The sequence below is a fragment of the Molothrus ater genome, chromosome 5 (genome assembly GCF_012460135.2).
Source record: "Molothrus ater isolate BHLD 08-10-18 breed brown headed cowbird chromosome 5, BPBGC_Mater_1.1, whole genome shotgun sequence".
NCBI lineage: Eukaryota > Metazoa > Chordata > Aves > Passeriformes > Icteridae > Molothrus > Molothrus ater.
This window is the reverse complement of record NC_050482.2, coordinates 65796623-65824422: the sequence shown is the minus strand read 5'-3', so window position 1 is coordinate 65824422 and position 27800 is coordinate 65796623. Positions and strand designations below refer to the sequence as shown.

Genomic DNA, 27800 nt, shown 5'->3' with positions numbered 1-27800 from the left:
CTCATACATTTAATTATCTTGTCACCTCTTTTTTCTTGTGAATATTGTGGAGAGGGGGGAGCAGGAAGTACTATTAGCCATTGCTAATCATCTTCCATTTATTTCTTGGTAGCTCTTCAGAAAAAAATTATTTCAATTTTACATATAAATTAGATGTAATCTCTGTTTAGTGCCTTTCAGATGTAGCTGTCAAATTCCAAACTCCAATAGTGGGAGTGTCCTCTGAATCAGAGGAATACTGCACATTATTTGAATTTAGTCTTCTAGACCGTGGAGTTTACTTGGTGGGAGCTATCATGGTCAGTAGGGAGGATGCTTTCATTGGGGAATGCCTTTGGAAGATGGGAGGATGTTCACTGTTGTGCTTGGTTCAGCACAGGAGAGGAGCATTGTGATGTTTGATAGGAGCAAGCCTTCCATATGAAAATGTGTTTCCTTATTCTCCTTCTGAGCAAGGAGTGCTGGTGTGGGAATGGGGTGAATTACTTCTTTTCTAGGGATTTTATGGCAGCACACGTTCCATTTGTTATGGAATAGCTTTATGCTTGTAATTGTTTATTTAAATGGTTTTGGTAGTGTTCTGTTCTTGTGCAAGGATGAAATATGCTTCTTCTGAAATGTGCTCTGATTCCAAATAATTCCTCATGAGGCCTATTGCTTTTTTAGCATCTAAAAAGGCTGGTGATGAGAGTTTGAAGGTTGGCTGAAAATAGCTGAACTTTCTTCTTTACTTTTCTTCAAAATGTGGATGATTTATTACATTTGTTTGTTAAATTACAGTAAAAAGATAGCTATTTAGTTCTTACTAAATATTTTGGATAGAGTGGCATTATTGTAGGGTGATGAAAAATGCTTTTGGCTTTGAGATTGAAAAAGAAGTTTGCTGATCAAGTAGAGAATTGCCATGTCTTGTTCTTTGTACTTGGAAAACATGTGGGGTTGTCTTCCTCTTTTCCTGAGACTGAGGAAATTGTTCCCTAAATTTGCTAATGGGATAAAATCAACTTAATATGGAGCATGACATTTGATGATAAAGTTGATTGCTTACACCCAGCATTGATTGGAGCAAGCTTAGTGGCCATCTGGAATATACTGAGTGCAAATGTAGCTCATACCGCTTTGTCTTGGCTGCTTCAGAACTGCAGTTTGGTACAATACAGCCCTTGTGCTCTTGAAAAGTCTTTGAACATCTCCTCCTGTATTTGTCTACTATGGAAGCACTTGATTTTTTTAGGATTTTAGCCAAACAGTTTTTAAAGAGTCAAGAAGATTGGCATATTTAACACTATTCATTTCTTACTGTGTTACGCTTGCATAACAGCTTTAATTTTCATGATTTCCTTCACTAAATTACAGTGATCTTCAGTTTATTCCAGTGGTTCTGCTGTTGGCCCCCAAAGAGAGTTTAAATCTCCTACCAAAGCCTTCTGTGTGCATTTGAAATGCCATGTTCAGTCAGTAACCCAAAACTGAATATCTTTTTATATTTCAGAATTGTGGATGATCTTACTTTTCCTCTTCTTTTCTCGTGCCACAAATGAAAAACAGGAGTGCTGAGAGGACTAAAGATAGTACATTGAATTTGCTGCATCCTTGCTTAGTTACCTCCAAAATTGCTAGGCATGGTGAAGGAGTTGGAAGTGCTTTACTCCACTGTTCTTCTGTTATCTCTTGGTGATGATGCTCATGCTCTGTTCTTCAAGATTCCATAGTGCAGAAAGTGGATAAGGTAAAAGGGACACTTAAATACAGAAGCAGATATTTCATAGAATCACACACTGGTTTGGGTTGGAATGGACTTAAAGCTCATCTCCTTCCGCTCCTGCCATGGGCAGGGACACCTTCCACTATCCCAGGTTGCTCCAAGCCCTGTCCAGCCTGGCCTTGGATGCTTCCAGGGATGGGGCAGCCACAGCTTTTTGTTTTCTGAGGTGTTACATCACATCATGAAACCAGAAGGTGTAAGAATCAGAAATTTTAGTCTTAAAATATTCCAAGCTCCTCAAGCAGTAGAGGTCTAGCCCACAGAATGTGCAAAATGCATGTGAGGAAATGCAGGAGCACTGACCCAAGGAACAGATGAACTATGGGCTTTCCACTTCACAGTAGTGATCAGGAACATGAACCTAGGAGCAGAAGATCTTTTTCTGTGATAATTATTGATCACTTTTTAATCATAAGACAAGTAGGCAAGAAGGTTTCCCCAATGTTGTCTTAAACGTGAAAATTAAGCTTTAAATTAAATAGCCCCAATAGCAAAATAGAAAAATTGGGCTTCAGGCTATCTCCTCAGATGCACTTTTTACTCTACTGCCTTGTCAGCTGAAAATTGTACATTCTTAGGCCAAGTTCTGTGTTCTGCACAGCACTGATCTGTGCTATTTTCTTCCGCAGCTCCACACAAAAGTTTGTGGCTCTGCTTAAATCCATGGAGAATGAAGTTGGTTGTGACGATTCTGAAGGTTTAACTGTGGATGGCTGTGAGATGTTAGTTCAGGAGCTGTGGAAGAGTTGCCCTTGAGTGCCCTGCTGATGGCTCCACTTGGATGTTACAGCTGAGTCTGCACAGCTCAGCTGGATACATTGATGCTGCTGACTTTGAGTCTCCGTGTTTTTTGAAATTTGTATTGAAAAGCTTTTGGATCAATGCTACACTCCTCAGCGTGCCAGTTTTAAATTGTTGATTCCTTACACCTCTGCATATTTTTTTATGAATATTAATGTGCAAATATCAGTAAAAAGAAGTGCAGTAGAAAATAGTTTTTCTTCCTCCCCCTCTTAAAAATGTCAAATTTTCAGTAACTGAATCAGATGCTGTTTTAAGTCCACAGTTAGCATTAGAAATATAATAGCTATTAATCTTTTGGACCTCTTAGTCTCCTATTTGCCCAGCTGGCATTGAGTATTTGTGCAAAACATACTTTGTTGCAGCTGGAAGACTTCGTTGTGATTTTATTGACTATGTAATAGATTATGGCTATGCAAAATAAAGGCTGTCAGCAAGAGAAAACTAGGGAGGAGGTGGAGGGAGTACTGAAATCACTTGATTTTAATATTATTTTAGCTGTTCTTTTTCTGTGACTTCATCAGCTCAAAGGATGCTCTGAGACTTGTAATTCCTAGACAAGCTACTTTAAAAATGCATCATCTTGTTTGAGTGTACCTATGCACCATAAATATCACTGCTAGTGCTCTTGGGGATGCGACTTGAAGAGCTAAATACTTTTACCTACTTTGATTTTTTACCTACTTTGATTTTTTCCCCATAACTGGGATTATGAGTCTGGGTTGAAATTAAATGAGTGTCACCTGCAGTGGACTGCTGTAGATGGTGCTTGGGAGAGCAAACAGTGAAAATACTGGCATTAGCACAAGGCCAAGGCTGACCATATTTTCCAGAGAAAGTATTAAGAAGAAAGAATGAGCTATTGCCAGTTTTGCATAGATTGTTTTTTAAATAGACTTTTTTTTTTTTGAGGAAGGTTGATACCATAGATCCCTTGCAACATTTTGGTGAAGAGAAAGAGGGAACCAGTGGCCGGTTTGTCAGCTTTAGTCATTTGTTGGACTTTTTGTATTCCAGACAGAAAACCCAAATATGGTGTGAGAAAGGGAAGGTGGTGATAATTTATTACAGAATATACTTCACTGGATTTTGACTGGCAAGATCCTTGTGTTAAAGTTGGGGGTGTCTTGTGCAGGGCCAGGAGCTGAAATTGATTGTCATTGTGGGTTCCTTCCAGAATATGAGATTCTATGATTCTATACCTACCTGCCTTGTAAAGCAAGGACTTGGAATTGGTTTTCAGCTTAGGTCTCTATTACACAAGGAGGGGATATGTTTTTGAAGTTCAGAAAAGTGCTTTGTTGCCTTGCATCTGACAAAGAAATTCCCATTTGCTTTGATGCTTTGTTAGATGGCCTTTTTTTAAGAAAACTCAATATATTATTTGGGCATTTTTTTTACTTTTTTGGCTTACAGACAGTTTGTGATGAATAGAATAATAATTTTCAAGCTTAAATTTTGTCTTTTTGTATAAACCATTGGATGAGTGTTTCATTGTTTGAATTGAGGTGTATATAACAGGCCTAAGACTCCAGCCAGCTTTCCTTCAAGCATGTGAGTAAAAGTGTGCTGAACTGATGAGAAATGGGCATTGCTATGTTAAGGGAAAAACTGCAGGACAACATGCAATTATTTTGTGCCAATTTGTATCTATTAGTGAGTAGGACTAAAAGCACAACACACATTAATCTGCAAGTAAAGCTAATCAGCACCATTTGAAGTAAATGTGGATACTGCTTTTATAGCTCTAATAAGACTTCTTTTTTCTTTTCCCTTAGGTTCCTGATTGTTACAGAACATTTGCTGAAATGTCCAGAGCTGGTAAAAGCCCTCTATGCCAAACTGAGCAATCAAGAAAGGTAACCCCAAAACCAGTGTGGCTTTTAGTATTTAGCATTCCATATAGAGTATCCTGTTCACATGATTGAAAAACTGTGTGGTTTCATAGTTGGCACAAAATATCTAAATACATGTTTCTATGTTAGTAATGGTTTTAAATTGGTTGGTTAACATTACAGCTTAGCCACAACTGGCAGTGATTTATGTAGGGTTGCAGAATCCAGGTTGGCGCCATTACTCTGTAAAGAAATACTTCACACACAAAAAAGGACAGGATTTCATGCCTGGGTCTTGATTTCATAAGAGCACCACACCCTGCAGAGTTTTACAGCTCGATTAGAAATGTCCAGAGCTCTTCATGCTTCTGTTGTTGTGTCCAGAAATTAAGAGGAAGCCTTTAAGAAAGATGGAAGTGTGTCTCATGCTGGTTAGCAGAACCTACATAACAATAGATGAGCAGATGCCTGTGATTACTTAGTCTTTAATGTTTCAAGTGTTGAAAAGCTTCAACAAACCTTCACTGAAAAAGTATTGATAGCTTCCTTCAAGTGTTTGAGTAAATGTGTGCTGAATTGATGGGAAATGGCCTCTGCTATAATGGGAAAATGCTCATTGCTTTAATAGAGAATTGAGGAAGATTAGGAAAGATACTTTATTAAGACAATCAAATTTGGGAAACACTGCTAGAATTCTGCAGCTCCTCCAACTGCTTGAAGATTTTGTGGTCTCATTTATGTGTTTACTGTGCCTACATTGTTCTGCATCCACCCAGGGAAGCTGCAAGTTCCTCTCTAGTTTTTGCAGGTGAAAGACAAAGCACTAAATGAAACAGTGCCTTTGTGGTTTTTTCTGTGTTTTGTGTTGCTTCCAGTGTTACCACGGGTCAGGGTTCAGGTACTGATTGGAGATTATAAGAAAACAGAAAGGATGTCAGACAAAGAAAGAATATGCAATAGGTGTGAACTGTAAATAAAATACCATTACTCTATAGGGATGGGAATGGTAAATAAATCCTGTGTTAATGTGATCAGGTTTTTAGTGGTATTCTGGCCTGGAGAAGTGCATGGTGTTGTGACAATGCCTGCTAGTTCTCTGGAAGGGATTACTGTAGAAGGATATGGCTATTGAGGTAAAAGAGTGTAGATTCTTGAATTCTTTGCCAGATTTGAGATTTTCCTGCATGTCTGTGCAGGTATTTGGCAGAAGTATTTAGAAAAAGCCTTGTTTGCATTCATCCAAGTTAGCCTTGAGCATGGACACACTAAGTTCATGCCTTTCTTGTCTTAATTATAAAATCTTCAAAAATGAGCACATCTGTTGTTGTCCCTTCCAAGAAGGGTTTTTTTTTTAATTAGCAGCATGAAAAAGTGCAGCTGAACAGCTTCATGTGTTTTTAAGATGCTCAAGTACTTGCGGCTCTAACCTTGATTTTAGTGTTGTTGATTTTAGTTTTTAGGTGAAGTGTCCAGAGTGAAGGATGCAGCCATTGATGGAATTGCCTGCCAGGAAATGGACACTCAGCTCCTGTAAGCAGCAGCACCACTTGCAAATGCTCAGCTACAGGGCTGCCTTTGTCAGTGCTTGGAATGGTTTTGTTCCTGGCAATGCTCACAGCCCTAGAGTAGCTGAAGGTAGCAGTGATCTACAGTTGCTCACAAATTTACCAGTTTTCATTTAATGTGACGCTTGCAAGTATCATTTGAAGATGAAAGAAGTGAAAGTTTTCAGGAAGGAGAAGCCTCAGTCACAGAGGGAGACTGTCCCAAGTGTCTGGCCCTTGCTAAGAGGTTATAAACAAAGTATATTTGATGCAAACATTGTGTGATCCTAAGAAAACCAATAGAATTTTACACTGCTAGTTTTAGGCTTAGTAAGGCAGCATTTTATTGTGTAGTAATGAGCTTCCAGATTTAAATTGCATTTGAATTCTGTTGTTTATTTGCAAGCTGCAGGAAACAGAAGTTTGTTTTACTGATGACTACAGATACCTTATAGTGGCTGTTCTAAGTTTATGCCAGTTTTGTCAGCTTCAGGAAGAACTGGTTTGAATTTGGCTAGGGGGAAAAAAAAACTGCAAGAGAATCACAAAAGTTCTCCCTCAGTAGTGCCGAAAGAAGAGGAAGATGACATGCCATGATTATTTCCAAACAGAAGTATAATAGTAAATATAATACACAGAATTAGATTTGAGATACTGAACTGAGTATTGCAAAAATTCAGCTGGTACTGGCAGTTGTCATATTTGTTGTATTTAGCTGCAGGCAAACAAGTAGGAGGAGATGCTGTCGTTTGAGTGCCTGAACAGTTGTGAGATCATTTAAAAGAAATGGGCAAATTGCATTGTCTGGGAGAACTAACTTCAAAAAGTTAGGGGTGAATCTTGAAAGAAAACTGAGAGAAACAATAGAAAAAAGTAATGTAATTGAACTTGCACCAGAACAAAGCACTGCACTCTCAAGAAACTACTGGCTGAATGGCAAGACTTGCTTGAAATTCAGGGCAAGAGGGGCATGTCCTGAATGACTGTGCCTGGAAGAAAACTCAGAAAAATTATTTGACTTGAATGCCTAAAGAGACCAAGAAACTTCAAAAGAAATTACATCCAGGTGTTTGTTTTAAAGAAGGACTGCAGTTGTTGAAAAAGGCATCTATTCATATTGCAAGGGGAAAAGTAGTGCAAAAAATTTCCCTATTCACCATTTAATCTATTAATTTGGGTTTATGGAAGTGTGGTGACTCTCCAACTTGTTTACAAAAGGATTGTTTGTCAGTTTTAAACATTTATTATTTGCATTATTGGTGCAAGAAGTGCTGACTAGAATCCTGTCAAGCAGAAGGTAGCATTTGTATTGGGTTTGCATGGCCTGGTTTTGGTAGCAGGGGGATTACAGAGGTGGCTTCTGTGAGAAGCTGCTGGAAGCTTCCTCCATGTCTAGCAGAGCCAATCCCTGGCAGCTCCAAAGATTGACAGGCTTCAGGACAAGGCTGGGACAATTAGAGGTGGTGGCAAAGCTTCTGTGATAATATATTTAAGAAGAAAGGAAAAAAGAAGTTTTTGCACAGTTGTAATTGCAGTTTGATGGGGAATGTTGCCCAGGGATGGACTCACACTGCAGCAGTTCACTGGGATCTGTTGCCTGTGAGAGGGACTCATGCTGGAGAAGTTCATGGAGAGCTGTCTCCTGTGGGAGGGACCCTGTGGGTGCAGCAGGGGAATGACTCCTTCTCCTGAGTAGCAGGAGAAACAGTGGGTGATGAACTGAGCATAACCTCCATTGCCTGTCTCCCTTCACCACTGGGGTAGGAGATGGAGCTGGGAAGGAGGGGGTGGGAGGAAGGTGTATTTAAGGTTTTATTTTACATCTTATTATTCTGCTCTGATTTTGTTAATAATAATTTTAAGTTATATCTCTAATTTTGAGCCTGTTTTTCCCATGACAGTATTTGATGAGTGATCTCTCATGGCCCTTACCTAAACTCATGAACGCTTTGTGAAGTTTTTCTCTCTTGTCCAGCTAATGGGGGTAGGAGAGGGAAGGAAAGTGAGAGGGTGGCTTTGGTAGGTGCCTGGCATCTGGCCAGGGTCAACCCACTGCAATACTGGAATAATTCCTTTGTTCATCAAGTCAAGCAGACATGTCAAGTCTAGCCCTGTGTTGGGGGCAAATGACAGATGTGTGGAGTTGGGTTTTGTATGGGAGGCCAAATGGGAAAGCCTTTGGTCAGTGGGAGTGTTGGGGAGCTGGACTCTGGTTGTTTGGAGATTGCCAGGGTTACCTGGCTGTAACCTGCAGGACAAACAGACAGTGAGCAGAGCCCCTGAGAGGCTGCTCCAGCCTCCTGCCTGAAGTCTGCCCTTTGCCAAGGGTGCAGGCAGCACCTCTGTGCTGCTGTGTTGAAAAAGCTTTTTGTCCTCCTTCAGATAATATTTTAATGCAGCTGTATTAATGACACGGAGGATTGAGTTTAGCAAGGACTAAGTAGCTGTTTTGTGATTAATAGAGGTGGGTTCTTGGAGGTTAATAAAGCAGTGACTGAGCTTTTCCACAGAAAAAGACATTTCTCTTCCTCTTCTGACAACCTGCTTGGTAAATTTAAAAGAAAAAGCATTTGAGCTATTCCACATGTTTGAATGTCATTTGTTCCATCTGAATTTCAAATATTTCACTGGAAGAAAATCCTGAGCTGGCTTTTGAATTAATTTAGTAAAGAGTGTTCTTAGAGTTTGAGGGAATGGCAGTGAGACTTCACCAGTCCCTGTGTGCTGGACTGGGGCAGGGATCTGTGGGAGGGCCTCTGCCATATCCAAGTCCTACTTCCACAAAATGCTTCTTGCTTGCCCTGACAACATTGAAAGGACATTGGAAATAAAATAACATTAAAGCTGTTAAAAAGCCCAACCCAAATAGATTTCATTCAGCAGCTTCATTTTGTTTCTCGTTACTTGCCAGCTTCATGCATTGAATATCTCTGAGTGGTACATGAGTGATTAACTTGGATTTTCTCAGTCCATCTAGTAACAATTATAAAATGACTGTAAAGAACAGAGTGTGCATATCAATTTTTATTTTCCCTGTTTGGTCTCAGAATTGGTTTGGGATTGTGGGGGAGAGTTAGTGGAGGACTATGAGCAAGGCAAGGGCTGTGAAAACCTGTATTTTTCAAACAGAAGCTGTCAAATAGTCTGTGCTTATTTTGCTGTGCTTAACAGCTTGTAAGAGCTGGTTTGCTGGAAATTTTAGATGTAGGGAATATGCAATCTCAGTAATGTTTTGTTAGGACATAAGAAAATATAAATTGAAATAGACCTGAGAAAAATATTGACTGTCTGGTCAGGTTGTATTAATTTAATGATGAATTAAATTAATTCTGTACAGAAAAAAAACCCCCGCAGACAGAAATTGATTGCCAGTATTCATGAGGCTTGTTAATTTTTAAAAATCCTCTCTGTTACTATTTTTATCTTTTTAACTATTTATTTATCATTTTTAATGCTTATTCTACTGATAGTGGTATGTGGCTCAATGAATCTGACTAACAAATTGTTTTCTGTCTCCAGAGTTACTTTGTTAGAGCTGATGATGGTGAAAGTAAGTGACAAGAACTCAGTTAGCAGTGAAGAAATGAATGTCTTTGTGAGACATGCTGGCTTCCTTGCAGACTGTTTCCAGGAGAAATGTGGAGCTGTGCTCAAGTTAACTGCTGCAGCAGCTGCAGAAGATGAGGTATGACTGATAACCATTTCAGTACTAGAATTTGATGTGATAAATCCTCATTGCCACTGTTGCCCAGGGGGACACACACATAACAGTATCTTTTCCAGTTTACCTTGGGAAAGCAGTGGCAGAGCACACAGTAGAGTCTGTAGGACAGCAGCCAGCTTTTGCTTTTAATTTGAGGATGGCAGAGGATATGGTACATAAAAATAAGTCTACCCCATTGTTAAATATTTCAAAATCTAAAAAATGTTCAAGTTGTCACATATTTGGATATTTTGTTATCTTACCAAGGATCACTTGTATAATTTATTTGAGTTGTCAATTGTGATTAATTCAAATTTAGAAGTGTAGTGACAGGACAAGGGGGAATGGCTTCACACTGATGGAGAGTTAGATGTTAGGAAGAAATTCTTCCCTGTGAGGGTGGTGAGGCCCTGGCACAGGGTGCCCAGAGAAACTGGGGCTGCCCCTGGATCCCTGGAAGTGCCCAAGGCCAGGCTGGACAGGGCTTGGAGCAGCCTGGGATAGTGGAAGGTGTCCCAGCCCATGGCAGGGAGTGGAACTGGATGGGCTTTAAGGTCCCTCCCAACTCAGATCATGACTGAGATGAGCTCAGCTGGTCAGAGCATGGTGCTGATAACACCAAGGTTTGGGTTTGACCATTCACCTAAGAGTTGGACTTGATGATCCTTGTGGCTACCTTTCAGTTCAGAATATTTTGTGATTCTGTGATGACCCTATGATTCAAATATGCACCAAACCAAAGATATTTATTCTGTTCATAGATGGGAAGCAGTAATATACATGGGAGTCAGAATAATTTTATTGTTAATACAAAGCCAATATGCAACAGTTTCACTTCTAGAAACTCTAGAGAAGAAGTGTCATAAGTAATTTACTATCAAAGTAAAAAAACATTTATCTTAGATGCCTTTATATGATAATCTTAAAAAGTGTTGGACTTGCTTGGATTTTTTTTTTGTCTAAATAGGCACAAGAATTTTAAAAGTAGGTTTGAGCTGTGTTGTGAAGAAGTACCATAAATCACTTTATGGGGAGGTGGTAGTTGGATGTGTTAAAAAAACCAAACACCAACCAGCAAGCACACAATCTCTCTTATCTGTCCAAGAAACACAGCCTTCCCCACTGCCCCAGCTGTTTAGTCTAAGTTATGTCAGATAACTTAATTGACTACTTCTGGAAAAGGTACTAACTTGGCAGTGAGAGGACATACATTGAGACAATTCCATCTTTACTTTTTTCTTCTTTTTTTGTTTTTTTATCCTTTGTGGTTACTTTCCAAACAACTTTCTGTGGTTTCAGTCATGGAAAAAAACTTATTTGTTTGCACACCAGAAGGAGGTCTCTGTCCAACCAGAAGGTGCTGGGACAGCAGTATTGTGAATATTACTGCATAACTTACCCTGCTTGACACTGACTTCTTATTCTTCTCTCACATAAACAAGAGGTATAAGTTGAGAATCACTGTTTGGTGGGAAAATGGGGCTCATTGAATTAACATAAAATATAAGTCCTAATAGATAAATAAATGGAGGAGGAATAAATGGAGGACAATATATGTGCATGCATATTTGGATACACACTTGTTCACAACATATTATTGCCATGGGAAAAGAGAAATGCCAGTCTAAATTCATAAAACTCTTTTCTTACAAGAAATTATAAAGAATTGCACCAATTTCTCCTCATTTGTAGAAGTATTTTTAGGGTTTTTTTTGTAGCAGTTGTATTTAACTGCAAAAAATGTGGTTGTGCATGTAGAGTCTGTCATTAAAAATGCTTTAGGCAACATCTGTGATATTCAGCTTGGCTTTGCCTGGCCTTCTCTGTGGCCCACAAGCAAGTGCCTTGCTCAGGCCATGTCTGCAGTAGTAAGCTACCTTAGACTCCAGAACTCTGAGGCCACATTTAAAAACTTTTGGGAACAGTCCTTGGACTGGCCTGACTCCCAGAATGTTGTCTGGGTGTCCCATCTACTGTTTAACTTGTTAAGTGTAGACACTGCTTTGTTTTCTTAAGGAACATCAGGTCTTGTAGCTTGCATCCTAAACCCATGAGAAGCTAATCATATGCTTTTGCAGTGCTTAAACCAATGTTTAAAATAGCTTTTCCATTCAAAGCCTGACTTCAGCATCAGTTTGCTTGCACTAACTTTCAGCCATACTTGCAATTGCAAAATTCTTTTGCATACTTGCAAAATAAAACCCTTCCCTGGACTTAGTTCATCTCTTTATAAGGAACATCTTTTCTGCATCTTTCTCTAAATATGTTTATTTTAAAAAGTCTTCAGTTATTTCCTTATTTACTTTTCAGATTATATCCATAGCAAGATGTCTGTCAGAGTTCAAACTATTTTGGGTTTTGAAATTCAAAAGGAGGTATTTTCCTTTACTGCCTTTCTTTTGTACAGGTGGAGGGCAAAAAAACCCCAATTTGGAAAGTCAGCAGCAGGGAGGAACTTTTTTTTTTAACTTAGCAAGTTTCAAATATACATGAAAATTCAGGAATTCTTTTATGGTTTTTAAATAATCTGTTCCTTTTAAAAATTGTAAAAAAACTGGTTACTGTCTCTGAAGTGCAGTTGAGGTATTACTACTTTGTAACAGGATAATGGCCTGATTATCTGCCTTTGTGCTGATGAAAGCAGTTTATTGAATAATTTAGGGCAAGACTTGCACTTTCCTACACCTGTACAGGTCAAAAAATGAAAATACAGCTTTAGTACCTGGGCCCTATAGCAATTTGGTGTTTTCAAGGAGCAACAAATGAATATAATTGTACTACTTAATTCCTGAACACTATTGTTGATGATTTGCATAACATTAAATGGATCCAAAATACCACACTATGGGTAAATAAACCTTTTTTTTTCCTGGACCAGACAAGGCAGTAATAGTTACTGTGACCAATGTCTGAGCCTTTTCATGGCTACTTGCAGTTTATGTAACACTCCTGGAGTGGGATCATCTTGCAGTCACAGCCTGGCTTTTGAGCAATATGTGGTGTTCCAGATTCTGTCATGTGCTCCTAAGGTATTTTCTGTAAGTGCTGGATTGTCATTATAGGCAGGACCAACATATTCTGTGAGAAAAAATAGTTCTGTGGCTGAATAAATAATATGCAAATGAAATTGTGTCTCATCCCTAACCAAAATGCTGCATCTCTGATCACAATCCTATTTACCCAAGAATAATGTAAATTCTCACAGCCAAAGTTTGTTTGACCACAGAACTTTACAGAATTCCTGCGGATAACAAATTGGTGTCTTGCAGGCGGTGTTTGTGTCTTTAAAGTGGAACACTCAGACTGAATAAACTCAAAGAAAACATTTATACAGAAATAATTTTCTCAGCTAGTAATTTTCTGTATTTCTGCTTTTGGAAGCTACTGTGTTTTTGTTAAAATTTTATCCCTTATGGCTCTGTTTTGGTTCCCCCATGATTTTTCAGGCAGATATAACACTAACTGTAGAAGAGAAATTATTGCAATCTAATATGTTATTGTTATTTTAGAAAGTTGCCCTAATTTTATATAAATTTATTCTTGGCAGTATGGAAGACCTGCACAGAACCTGAGGAGCTGAGAGTTCCTGTCCCCTGTTTACATTTCTGGGTTTATGTTTTTAGGATAACCTTCATAAGCCATTTTCAGAAATGCAGTTTTCATTCCAGGAAGCACTGGTGACAATTCGTCTTCTCGATGTGCTTTGTGAAATGACCTCAAACAGCAGCCAGCTGGAACATCTGCAGGCATTCCCTGGTTTGCTTGAAACAGCTGTAGGTGAGTGAGCAGCCACAAGGCTTAACTGTTGGTGCTCAGTGAATGAAAACATGTTTTTCACCACTGGTGGTCATTCTAATTCTGACCTTTGAATGAGATAAATAAATAGAAGATGGAGTTAATCTGCATATTCAAATATTTGATTTGTTCCTGGAAATTTTCTGCTTCTCCACTTTCTCTGTTGGCCTCTGTTGCCCAACAGAGCCTGGATTCAAGTATCAGCAATGTTCTTTTCTTACTGAAAGTGTTGCAAGGGACAGTTGCTTCCTACATTCCTACATTCCTTCCTACATTCTGGCTGAATGTGTAGAAGAGTTTCTTCAAGAAGTAGAAAAAGGACTTTTTCCTCCATGCTTTCTGTTTCCCAAATTCCTGAAATTGAAGTGCGGTTTCAATGTTATTAACCAAATCCAGTGACTTTTAAAGGTCAGCTTTAAAGAAGCTAAAAAACAGCAAGGGAAGGACTGTACATAAATAAAATTATGCCAAGATATTCCAGAGTTGCTCAAGGGAGGAAGGAGGGATGATACATAACATGACCAGTGCTTTTTTACATTTTAGTACTTTGAGACTGAGGTATGCTACCATTTTGTGAGAAAACTGTAAAAGTTTGTGTATTTTTGAGACAAATAGGTAAAAATTAAAAAATAAAGAGGTTGAAACAGCTCTATTCTAACTCTTTAGGTGGAGATCAATAGCAGCAGCCTTCAGCCTTCATGTGTCAACTATATAAGGGTGTAAAAAGTACTCAAAAATGCATTCTGACATTGGGCTGGTCTTTTATGGTTGCTTATATTAGCCCATACTACACAGTGAGGTAAACTTCCAAACTTCTTTGACATGATGTTGAATATGAGAAATTATGTTGCTTATTGTTGAACTGAACAATTAAAAATAGAGCTCCGTGCCAAGTGAGACTGATTTTCTCATGGTAATGTATTAAAATGTTTTCTCTAGATACCCTGAGATTAACTCACCTTGCTGGGAAGCAGGCTGTAAATATTTTCACTGCCACACATGCTGTGACAGGGCAGGAGGAAATTTCACATCCAGCTGTTGGTTTCAAATCTCATCTCATTCGTTTGATTGGAAATCTGTGTTACAAGAATAAGGAAAACCAAGACAAGGTGAGCTTGTAGATTTTTATGGCAGAACTCTGATGTGTAAACAGATGCCTGACTATAAGGTAACTGAAATATATTGTTGGTCTAGAAATTGATTTGTAAATTGTAGAATTGATTGCGTCAAAGAAGCTTTTTTTTTTCTTGGTGCCTATGAATTACTATCACAATTATGCTGACTTTTTAATAACAATATAATGTTTGCCTGCCTACCTTTTGTTTCAGCCCTGTAGAATGCAAGCCGGTGCCTAATTCCTTTGTGGTTTTCACTTTTGCACTTTCTTTGAAAAGTCTCAAACTAAATTTCAACTTCACTTTGAAGGGAAATGGATGTGATTTGTTGCATGAACTTAATTTTAAATCTTTGAATTAGTCTGATGTTTTTTCTCCCTTTTTCATGTCACTTTAAAAATGGAGGCCTGCCTTTATCAAATCACTTGAAAACCTTTATCTTATAAATCCTATATAGAAAATCAGTTTTGTGGGGAAAAAGAGGAAACAGCAGCAAGCTTTAAATATTAATTTTTTTTTTTGAGTGATAAAAGATGTGGCTTTCTTCCAGGATTTGTTAGACTATCTTAGTTTCAGCAAGAAAAACACTTCCAAAAGTATCTTTGTCTGACAAATTCTAGTAATATGATCCTCTGGATGGGTAATAGGGGAATGATTTTCCACTTCCTCATTCATATTAAGAGCATGTAATCAAAGCTTTTAATATGTCTGAAAAATATTACTAATACTAATAATCGCTCTTGCTTAGTTGCGTCTCTGACCCGTTATGATGTAATGCTGTTTTTTATCAATGCAGAGATGAAAAAAAGGAAGTCTTCTGGGAGGAAAGGGAAAAGAAAAACTTCTACTGTTAAAACTAATCTTAATAAAAGTAGCGAGTGAAACATCTGGATGCTATTTAGTGTATCTAAATTAGCTTGGATTTATATGTATATATAGATCTCTAAGCCAAATTGTTTTATATGACACTGGCTTCCTAATTCGAAGACTGTTCTGCCTGAAAATATGAACAAGATTTGACTTGTTTGGAATTCAGTTTTCAATTCCTTTTTTTTCATGGGGGCAAGCTGTGCAATTAATCCACTTAGCAAAAGGTGCCAACATCCATAGATCAAACTGTGACCACCCAGATCCTCAACTTCATCTTCTTGCTGTAGTGATTAAAAAATAGACAAGCTCCTATTAAAGACACAGGCTTTTTTTTTTTTTTTTTTTTTTTTTTTTTTTTTTTGCAGAGTCACAGAATAGTTTGGGTTGCAAGGAATTTTAAAGGCCACCTTGTTTCACCCCCTGCCACAGGCAGGGACACCTTCCACTATCCCAGGTTGCTCCAAGCCCTGTCCAGCCTGGCCTTGGGCACTTCCAGGGATGGGGCAGCCCCAGCTTCTCTGGGCACCCTGTGCCAGGGCCTCATCACCCTCACAGGGAAGAATTTCTTCCTAATACCTCATCTAAACTTTTACCCTCTTTCAGTTCGAAGCTATTCCCCCTTGAACTTTCACTACGCTAAGTCATTTAAAAAATGGTTCTTTCACACTTAAGGTTTTTAGAAAAACTTCATGAGCTTATCTGTTCTTCTTCAGGATGAATGTAACTTTTTAAAAATAATTGCATTCTGGCATAGGAGGATTTGAAGTTACATGCAGTGAAGATCATCCCACATTTAACTGCACATGCTATTCAGAGGTAGTGGGGGGAGAACTAAACCTCTGGGATTTCTTAAGTAGAAACTTGCATGATTGGGATTATTGTGTTTTCCCAATGTTAAACAGAAGCCTGAAATGGAGGAAAGATTCTTGGTTTACAGTTGAACAAAAGAGAGGGAGTCTTTTAGACCTGGATGCTCTGAAGTGGAGCTCCTTCACACCTACCAAAAATTCTCCATGCTTCCACTGGTTGGGTGGGGCTGTTCTCATGGAGCTCTCTGTACCTTTTAATGCTTTGCTAGATAAGGACAAAACACTCAGGGTGTTGCAGGACTGAGCTCTGTAATTGGTAAGTTTTGTCTGGGTATAGCACTGTGAAAGTCAGCAGGAAAGCTGAAAATGGACCTTCTGGCAGAAGTCCTTTTAAATGGTTATTAAAAGCTTTTTAAAGGGGTTTTGCTGTGCAGATGGGGGCTCTACCTAACTAATACAGGAGTACACCAAGTAGAAAAGTGTCTGTGGCTCAAGAGTGTCTTTCAGAGTATCTGTTTGGACATATAAGGGAGCTGTGCTGGTCCCATGTTGTTACTTATGTTATTGTGTTAGTCTTCAGCTTTGTTGCAATCATGAAGCCTTAATAAGGTGCTAAGATTTCCATCAAAGCATAGAGACTGGTAAACAAAAGAGAATCAGGCTCTCTCTTAAGGGGCAGGACAAAATGAGTAATAAAGGGTTGGTGTGAGGTTCTTGCCTTGAGGTCAGAGATGAAGGCATAGTGTGCAGTATTGTTTGTAAAGCAATGGATTATTTTGTAACAAGGTGACTCATTTGTCCTTAAAGAATAATACAAAACTTTATTCTGTTGTGCTGCCCCTTCAGCAGCAGCAAGTTAATGTTCCCTCTTGCCCTGCTCCTATTCCCTCTTCTGCCCCTCCACTTGCTGACAGCTGATACAGTTGATCCATTGTGACTTACCCAGTTTGGCCACTTGAAACCTTGATCATACAAAGAATGGAAAGTTAAAAAAGAAAATAACCTGCCTCTGTATACATTTCCAAAGAGTCTGTACCAACTTGTAGGCTTCCTGGCTTCCTTTTGACTCTGGATGGGTTTTTTTGAGCCCTGTGTGGTGTTGAACCTAATCATCATAGTGGTACAGCACAGCCCTTTCTAAAGGAAAGCTTGGTGCACCAGTGTCAAACAGCTCTTTCCAGACCTCTTTGTGCACTTACCTAAGTGTTGAAACTGCATCTGTAGCATTTCTTTTTAATGTGCCTGTTGAAGGTGTAAAATCCTCATTTTCCCAGACAAAAATCTAAAAATAAGGTAATTGACCTTTATATGGAAGAGTTCTCAAGAGATTTCTGCAACTTCTTTCCTGGTCCAGCCAGCTGAGTAATAGTTGTCATACCTGTGGTAACAACTTCAAACATGAATTGAGCTTGGTATTCACCAAAGGGTTTTGTGCTGTTGCTCCTTCTTTTCTTCATCCTCAAATGATTCTGTAAGGCATGGATTATTAAAGTTCTAGTCACTTGAGAAATATTTGGAGATGTTCAGAGATTTTTTGTTGTTACCTATATCATACTCAATGAAGTGAAGAGCACCATATCAACTAAAAACATTCCTTGCTAGTTTACTAGGTGATGAAGAACTGAATTTGTTTGGGGTACACAATGTTAGAAAAACTTACTAAAATAACACCTTCTGATGTGGTTAATATTTTTTTAAAGAGGTTCAGAAGATCTAAGGTACCCTATATTGCAGGAAGGGGGTTATGTGTGGTTCCTGGGGTTTGCCAGTGGTATAGATTGCTGGAAGCAGGAACCCCATATGTGGAAGAGCATCTACCTTTGTGAACGCTCCTTCTCTGGCTCAGATCTGAGCTGTTAATCCAAATTCTTCCCACTTATACTGGTATCAGATACAAGTGACATATTTTCCAGTGTTACAGCAAGAATTTCATCAGTTTTCTGTGTTGTTTTTCATTGTCCTAACCTCAACATGAACTGAATTTCCCCATCTTCTCTGAACTGCCATCCTGCCATACAATCTCTTCAGGATGTTTTGTTTATTGAGTTTTGGGGTTTTTTTTAAAGCTGCACCAGACTTCACAATGGGCTGATGTTATTATGCTGTGAGTGTTGAATGTGATCTTTTTTGAATATACAACTTTCTTCTCTTTCCACTTAAAAGAGGTTGTGCTTGCTATTTTAATTACCCTGAGAGACACAGGAATCATTCATTTTTTCATCTGTTTCCTGAGAAGTGACTAAGTTTTGGTTACTGTGAGATATTAAAGTTTCTCAGCTTATACTTTTATGACAATCCTGAAGTTTATAGGAACCAGCAGAAAAAAAAATTTTTCTTTTAAGTGTTGAGATTTGGCCTTCACTGCTTATAATGTAGCTCAGTTCACATTTTGAAATAAAATAGTTTCATGGAGGAAATAATGATGCATGACATGTGAAAGACTGCATTTTGTGGTGAATTTCCTGCAGTAACCTGGTTTTAGTGGCACACTGTTGCATTCAGGGTGAGGAGAGCACCAGGGAGATGTTGTGTGTAAGGCAGTAGTGGAACAGCCCTTCCCAGTGATCAGCAAGCTGGATGTTAAGCACATGCCACTGAATCCTGATCCCAACTTTCCCACCAAAATCAGAGAAGCTCTGAGCTAGACAGAAACTCACAATATGCTACCAAGTTCCAGTTTCATCACAGTGGGGTTCAGTTATTGGCTCCCTCCCCTGCGACAGCTGTTGCCAGGTTCAGTAGAGGTGTGATGCCATGCAGGCTTCAGCCCAGCTTTGCCTTGTCAAAAAGCAGCTGTCAACCTTTAGTTCTCTCTGCCTGTGTGCCTCTGAACCAGTCTGAATTCTCTTACCAGCCCTGAAAATTAGAATTATGGAATAGAATCTCCTGAGGTAGAAGGGAACCACAAGTATCATGCAGTCCAACTCCTGGCCCTGCCCATGACGCCCCAGTAATCCCACCCTGTACCTGAAAGTGCTGTCCAAACACTCCTGGAGCTCTGGCAGCCTTGGGGCTGTGACTGCTGTCCTGGGGAGCCTTTTCAGGCCTGTCCACCCTCTGGGGGAAAAATATTTTCCTAATATTCAGCCTAAACCTCCTCTGACATACTTCCAGCTGTTAATGAATTGTTTTCTAAAACTCCTGTTGAAGGATGTGAGGCCATATCAGAGCACCTAATCTTCAGACAGAGACCAAGCATTTGATTTTATTAGTTTTTTTCCCCATTTTTCCTCTTTTCAGAGGAGCCAGAAAGTGTAGTGATAGTCATCTGCAGATTTGAATTTCTGCCATTGGGTGATGCTGTTTGTTCTAAATTGTAGCCCTGCAGGATTCTCCTTCTTGCTCTTCAGCATGGCAATGCTTTAGCCAAGTTTATTCATGCCTGTGCCCGAAGGAATCAAAGGTCTGGTCTCATTTTTAAAGAGGCTGGGGATGAGATTGCACAAGTCCATGTAAGCAAAGGTTCTGCCCATTCAGCTGTTATTTGCAGAACTCCATTTAGTTATCTTTTCTGCTTGAAATGTGGGCTCTTCAAAGAGCCCTGATGTTATAAGAGGGTTGCAATAATATAAAAATAAGTGGTGGTCACTTTTGCATGCTTTTATCAACTAATTTAATCTGCCTGCTAACCAGTGATTGGAAGAAACCTACTTAGCTTTTTATGTAAGCAGTGGTAGAACAGGTGACAAGAGTAGAACTTGCAGTCTTTAAGGAGATTTTAGAAATATATCTTCAATTCTTGCATTGTTTAAGGCTTCATAAATATTCAGGATCTTCTGCTGTGTTTTGAGAGAGAACAGACTTAATATTCCTTTTACAGTCCATTGATATCATCAGCATGCTTATTCACATTAACTGTGCTGTTTGGAAGCCTTCTATTCTTTAACCAAAAAAGTTGAGTATTTCAATCAAGAAGTGACAAAGAATTGCCTCATTCATGAGTATTTAAATGTTTAGAACTGTGAGTCTCCAAGTTTGCCTCATAATTGCAGTCAATCAGATGTGTTCAGATTGTTATGGCAGAAGTGGTTTGCTGGAAGGATTTCAAAGGGACATTGACCAAAGATTTCATAAAGACACTGGAAAAACAATTGGGTTTAAGTTCCTTGAATGGAGCATGGCCTATATTTAGATATTGTAGCAGTGGGAGAAAGATCAAAGTATGTCAAGTCATCTCTATGCTGAAAGTCAGAGCACAAGAAGATATTGAATTAATCCTCTACTGTTTGTGAAATGCAGAATGAGGTAGATATGCAAAAGCCAAGATGATGGCTTGATTGTGTGTATTAAGATTTAGTTAATTAAAGACTGCTAGCAAGATTCCTTCCATTATGCCCCAAAGCCTTTCCAGTGGGTAACACCACAAGACTGATTGCTTCCATCACACATGCTGACACTAAACTCTGCTCTAACAAAAGAGAAACCTGTGCCACCAGTGTGATTTTCCTTCTTGCTCATAAGGGGGTCACTCAGTGGGGCAAGAGGAAGCACTTGCTGAGAGTCACTGCATGTCCAGGTCCCCATAGGCTCAGCCTGAGGGACACTAAGGAAGCAGACAACAGGTTGGCACATAAACTAGAATAAGTATTGAATATGAGTGTCTCTCCATGTTTTTCTGCATGTTTTAGCATTACAGTCAGCTTTGGCTTGACATTAATCTTACCTATAACAAAATAAGAAGGATTTAGATTTTCGTCTAGCAATTACTGTTCTAAAGCACAATTGTGGAGCTCAGTGGATTCATATTGAAGCTGGCAACACATGTTGAATTTTAATAAGGGGAAATGATAACATTTACCTTCAAATCAATTTTTTCCTGTCTTTTTAGAAAATGAAGGTTGCTACCCATGGAGCTGTTTAGGGCTTGAAATTTTACATAGGAGAGTTTCCAACTTCTCTAAAAATCTCTTCATCCTTGAGTCCAGGAAATGTATGAATGTGCATTTGGCTTTGGAAATATTGAAGGCCTTTATTTCAGGCAATTATTCAGCATTGTAGCTAAAAATAATAATAATAAAGAAGGGAGTGTTTCGCCTGCAAACAAAAGTGCCAACAACTCAGTGTAATTAGTCATAAATTGGTAGGTTCCCTTTAACCTGCATCTAACTTTTATTCCCTGCTACTTAAATGTCACTCCCACAGTATTTTCCAGCCAGGTCTGTTGTTGTCTCAGCTCTGCCTGTTCCCCACAGCTCCAGGCACAGGAAGCAGAGGCAGTTAGGGAGGACACTGACTACTGCCCCTTCTTTGGGAACCTGCACTCCAAATTGAGTATTTGGTGCTTGGGAGTGTCACATCTTAGTTCCAGCTCTTGAGTTATACAGATTCATGAGTACTTTACCATTCAATGCACTTTTTTAAAAGTACTTTCAGAATTTGTAGCTGCTGAGAAAATAAAAGCTTATAATTCCCCTACAATAGATCAACCTGGTGTCAGCTGATTGAGGTTCTGATTCAAGGCTTTTTCTCCTCTCACCTTCTGACCCACCATTACTGTCAACCTGTTCCTGCAGGCATTTCTATAAAAGTGTTGACCTGCTCCTTTGAAAATCAACTTCAAATGAAAATGTTTATTATTAAGCTCCTGTAGAGATTTTCTTTCTTTTTAAAAATAGTAAAAAAATACTGACTTACAGAATTCAAAGATTTTTGAAAAAGTTTCTAGTTTTTATGATTGCATTAATTTTGGTACAAATTTCATCTATGGAAATGTACCCTCAAGCTCTGTTCATATGAGATTTTTTTTTTCTTGTTAATGGACTTGCTAAGAGGACTTGGCTGTGCTTGTGTAGCTCTCCCTTAAATAATTTTTAATAATATGGTGTATATATGCTTAATGCAGACTAATGAAACAGTCTTGAAACAAGAACTCTTTACTTTTCAGTTAAAGTATACAGCCTTGTCTTTATAGGCTGTCATCAAATTAATGATCTGTGGCAAGAAATTAAATAACAATATAAATAAAGCAAAACAGAACATTCAAAATGGTCTAAAGAATTGGCTTAGTGCTTGAGTGTATATATGTATATAATATATATAATTAGTGCAATAGTATTTTCAGGTAAATTAACCCTATGAAAGGATACATTTATTATGGAGTTTTTAAAACAACTTTAACTTTGAACAACACTTTTGCAAATTTGAAAATTTTGTCACAGATACAGGAGTTCAGCTAGAAATGGGGAACCTTACTTTTGTAGTACCTGCAGCTGTTATTACCAGACTACAAGACATTTAGAGGCACAAATAGTCAGAAAACCCTCTGGTAGTTGTAATTTAGAGGCAAATTAAGAACCAACTATGCAATCTCCTTGTGTAAAGATTCATGTATAATCTCGCTCAGTAGCCTGAGGCATCAGCAAGCTTTCAGCATGAAATTTAGTGCTAGAGCATGCATTCCTGAGTTTTTGTATAGCATGCATATCATATATATGGCTTTTATAGACATATAAATCACAACATCAGGAGTCTTGTTTTCTAAATGTAGAGTTGATCTTAATCTCAACAAGGTGGCTAAATTTATCTTAATAAGAGAGTCTGATCCTGTGCAAAGGTTATGCTTGGTGAATCATTAAAAGAAAATGTGTATTCTTAGAATTTCAGGTAAATGCAGAGAATAATTGCTCAGCTTTCTCTTAAGTCTGGATTGTCAGCAAAGAAACAGTGTCAATGTCACATGAGGGCTGGGCCAGTCCATGGTAGGTACAGCAAATGTTTGAGGGCAAATGGCAGAGTTTGGCATGGTTCACATGCACATCCCAGCCTTCTCCTCTTCCTCCCCTCAATCTTCCTCCACCAAAATCAAATCACAGAAGTGCCTTTCCTTTCCTTGGGCAGAGCCCATGGCCTGCACTGTGTACTCAGCAGTTCCTGAGTGTTGCTCAGAGGAGTGGAGGTTCTCAGGAGCGGCCCCCGGGACCGCCTGAAAAACGCAGCAAGGCAGTGCCAAATTCTGACATCCCAGCTCTGTCTCTGCTCATGCACTCAGAAGCTCTGCTGGGATGAGCTGTATCAACCCAAGTTTATTGCAGCCTTCAGACTTCACCAGTGTATTGTTCACTTCAGATGAGGTTGATTATTCTTGTCCTTCCTTCCGCCCTGTGTTCCACATCTCCTGTAATGGTTTTTGTAATTTTTTTGATCACACTGGGAGGGATTAGACCTTGGGTCCTATTGGCTTGGGTAGTGGAGACCTGCACCTCAAAATGTTCTATGTGGGTGAACCTTTGGCAGATCATTGCTAGTTCATTTGCTAACCTCTTGGATCACCACATGTGGTTTTCAAGTTGTGCCCTGCTCCTGTAATAACCTCATGACATTCACTGGTTCCTAACCTATCCAGTAGGTTATTTCTTGAAAATAGTTTTCAAAATAAAAACAGCTCCCAACTCACAGAGAGGTTTGTTAAGTAGTGCATTTATCTGCTTGTCCAGGGTGGGCAGGCATTCAGGATCAGCAGTGGTATTTTAGAGTGCAGTTGAGCATTCTCTGAGTCCTGTTAGGAGATGCTGGGCTCAGCCTGGAGAAAAGGAGGCTCAGGGGGGGCCTTCTCACTCTCCACAGCTCCCTGACAGGAGGGGGCAGCCAGGTGGGGGTCAGGCTCTGCTCTCAGGAAACAAGGGACAGGATGGGAGGAAATGGCCTCAAGGGAAAGTTCAGGTTGGACATCAGGAGGAATTTCTTCATGGAAAGGCTGAGCAGGCAATGGAAGGGGCTGCCCAGGGAGGTGGCAGAGTCCCCATCCCTGGAGGTGTTCAGTGACATGGCACTCAGTGCTCTGGTGTGGGTGACAAGGTGGGGATCAGTCTCAGGTTGGATTTGGTGATCTTGGAAGTCTTTTTCAATGTTAGTGATTCTGTGGATCTGAGCTGTGTTATGGTGCATGTGGACTGTGTCATTTGATGTCTCCAGTGGTGATGGGGTGCAGTGTAAGGTGCAAGGATTTATTCTGCTTTTATTTATTGCTGTGGTTGTAGATAATTGCTGAAAGGGGGCAAATACTAAACTGTTATACTGCTGTAACCTAGAGTATCATTCAGCTTGTTTTCTGAATTCTTTTGTGGTTTGGCTGTTTGGGACTTTCAAAAACTATGATGGAAAAGATACAAAAACTTTATGCTGCCAGAATCACACTTTGTAAAAATTGTCAGTGGAAAAATTCTCTGTGAGTTACTTTTAACTGCAGTTACATCAGCAAAACGGGTTGCAAATGTCAAAAATGATGAGCCATCACAAAAAGATCATAATTCAGATTTCTTTTGCAGCTAAAAATGAAACACCATTACTGACAAAATTCTGGAATCATCGAGGAATTAATCCTGAGTATATAAAAGGTGTGAAAAAGACCCCAAACGAAAGTAAACTGCTTTCTGCTCTGCAGTGTGAGAAACATTAGACTTTTCAATAATATCCATACACAAGGATTTCCCCCACTTCTTTGGTTAAGCTGATCAGTCATAGAATCCCAGAATGGTTTGGGTTGGAAGGGACCTTAAAGCTTCTCTCATCCACCTTCCACTAGGGTTCTCCAAGCCCTGTCCAACCTGGCCCTGTTAAAGACCAACACTTGCATTCAGTCAGTTTACAAACCTTAGACTGATACTTTTCTCTTTAAAAAACAGAGAAGACTTCTTTGTCATGCTCATATACAGTGGTATTTTTCAGATTTTATATTTGCATACAGTGCTGCTAGCCACTCTGTAACTGGCTGGCAATCCAGAACACCTGTGTTAGTATATCTCTGCTTCTCATTAAAGAAAGAGATTATAGAACACACAGCTGATGAGAAACCAAGTAAAAATTGATTTTAAAAGAATAAATCAAATGTGGAAAATTACATTTGGGGAAAGAGTCACCTTTTTTTCTCAGGGTGAACATTCATTCATTAACGAATGTTAACTTGAATAAAGCTTCTCAATGTATTGAAACGTTTTTTCTATTGAAAAGTGTTTCTCTCATGCCACAGCTTCACTTGTTCTAATACTACCAAATCATTAAATACATGACTGAAAGTCTTTTATTTTCTTTGTTTCGTTTCAGTGTATGAGAGATCATTTAGTCTGTCTTGGATACTCTGATTTCAAGAGAGTATCTTCTTCAGGCAAAGTTCTTAATCATAAGGGGGTTTTATTTGTAAAATGTGTGACTGTTGTCTCAGTAAAATTGTTGCTGAAGTAGTTTGTGACATTAGCTCAGTTGTGCAGAAATAAATTTGCCTGGATGAGTGTGTGATCACTAGTGTAGAACAGTAATGAGGAAATCTTCAACAGGAACATTCAGTGGTAACCTATTTTTCAGTCAACGTCAGTGATTTTCAAAATCAGGATTTTTTTATGGATTGTCTGGAATTCTGTTCCCGAAGACAAGTTATTCTGATTTAATATAAAATGTAAAATAAGAGAGAACAAAACTTTAAGCAAACAAACAAAAAATATCCCCAAAAAATAACAAGCCTGTACACACAACCCACAAAACAAACTCTCTCATTTTAATTGAGAGACTCATAAAATGCTTTTTAAAGCTTGACATGGAAGACAAAAATACTGTAGCCACCAAAACAGTGGCAGCTTGCCAGACTGACTTGGAACTTCCTATTACAACAGTGATTATAAAGGCTGAAAGGTATCATGTGATTTTTTTTTTTTGTTCAACCTTTATCCCTGTATTTTTTCAGAACTTCAAACTGAGAAGTCTTCAGTTTTCACTTTGCTTTAGAACTAAGTACATTTTTGAAGTTTTGATGGTATTGTAGAAGTTGTCTCTAGTCACATAAGAGACTAGAGACAACTCCTAATTTCTATCTAGTTTTTTTGAAAGAAGACAAGAGAATTAGAATCACTTTTTTAGGAGTGGTTGGAAATCAGCAAACAAAGATTGTCTGATTACTGGGGTTTGTGGACTGAGAATGGGAGAGTGTGTGACTAGAAGTAGATAAATGTATACTGTGGTGTTGGTGCAAATTTGTACAAATTCACCTGATTTGCAGGGCAGTGCTGAATACTGGATGATGTTTAGCACTATTTTTCTCTTCCACTGCTGCTGCCAGGATAGGCAAAGGCTACCCTAGCAAGTATTGTGTGTTTCAAGCAAAATGAGTCTGTGTTGGACCTGCTTTATCCACATCAAGTCACAGATCTAAACCATACCAGAGCAAACAGCCTGCTTCCCATGGCAGCATCCATTTGTTGTGGCTTCTGGTTTAGGAGTTGTGCAGGAAAGCTGCATTGTTGAAAAAGCAAATGTTCCAGCTGTGTTGCTGCTGTCTCTGGTGGGAACCTATTCTGAATTCTCCAGTGGTTGTCTTATCATCCCAATGGCTGGAAACTCCTGTGTTTTGCTCTTGGAAAGTCTAGTTGAAAAAATGATTCAGCAGCTGAGTTAGCCTGTTACCCTCTCCTTTCAGCTGGACACTCTGCATCTCCTTATTTTGGCTCAGGCCTAATGGTGTGCTTGGAACCTTCCTCTTCCCTTCCTCTTCCAGAAGGCCAAAACCCTCTTTTCCTAAACTACTTCTCTGAGGAAAGGTTTAGGACATCACAAATGTACCCCACATTTAGATTCTAAGATTTTTTTAATTTTTTTTTCCCACCTCCAAGAAGGAGGCAAGGCTCTCCACTTTTGAGAGAGTTGAAATAAACCTCATGGCTCTCTGGGAAATAATGTTGAAAGAGAGCTGATATCTTTGAAATTAATGTAGCAGGAGCAACAGATTTTGTTGCCCTGGTTTCTGAGTTTCAGACATTAAAATATTAAATACATCCTTCCCTAGGTGGTATAGAGGTGGAAGAGTGTTCTGTAGATGTTGCCTTGGTTGAAGTGGACCTTGGAAAAACAAACAAAAAGCGCAAAACCAAGACTCAGAAATTAAATAAATGAAGTAATGTTTTTCAGTATCATCATAGATGCAGAGAAGCCTGTTTGAAACCTAACAGCTGCTGTGTTCCTACTCTTACTGAGCTCTTCTGGTACCCACATTGAATGCTGGATTCTGCCCAGGTGTCTAAGCACTCATTAACTATTTGTTGAGGAGGTCTTGGAGAAAAATTGACTCATGTGAGTCAATTTAGGTGTCAGGGTCTGAAGGACAGATTTCTCACTACATAAGTCATTATGTGGTCTCATGTGGTACATTCAGAAGGAGTAAAGCTTAAAAATGTCTTTAATGGTGGCCAAAGACTGACAACAAATCCCCAGTGTATATTTCATTGGAATCCTTTTCTTTGGCATAATTTAGTATTCTAGTGTGACTTTCATACCATATTTAAAATAAGATTAGGGTTTTGTGCAATATTAACTCCTTCCCCAAGCCCTGCAGAAGATCCCTGAAAAAGCTCTCCTTGCTTGCTCTACACCGAGCATTTCACAGACAGTTCTCTGCAAAGCAAGAACTCTGAGAGCAATAATTAGTTGGAAGAGTTCCCAGAGCACTTTTTGTTGGGCAGTGTAGTTCCAATGGATCTGTGAAAGAGGTTGAGGTACAAGATGATTTCTCAGTGTTTGCAAAATGTGCTGGTTTGGGAGGAAGGGAAATGAGAGCAACAGGATTCGAGAGACTCTCAGCAAT

The 27800-nt window shown here is 39.0% G+C and overlaps 1 protein-coding gene across 1 annotated transcript in view; it reads left to right on the top strand.

The window, feature by feature from the left end:
- ATXN10 (ataxin 10) overlaps positions 1-27800 on the top strand; it is a 76418-nt gene that overhangs the window by 29479 nt on the left and 19139 nt on the right. Inside the window, exons 6-9 of the mRNA XM_036401663.1 lie at positions 4345-4425; positions 9465-9630; positions 13317-13425; positions 14383-14552. Of these exons, the coding sequence (XP_036257556.1) occupies positions 4345-4425; positions 9465-9630; positions 13317-13425; positions 14383-14552 (526 nt within the window). The remainder of the gene's footprint in view (positions 1-4344; positions 4426-9464; positions 9631-13316; positions 13426-14382; positions 14553-27800) is intronic.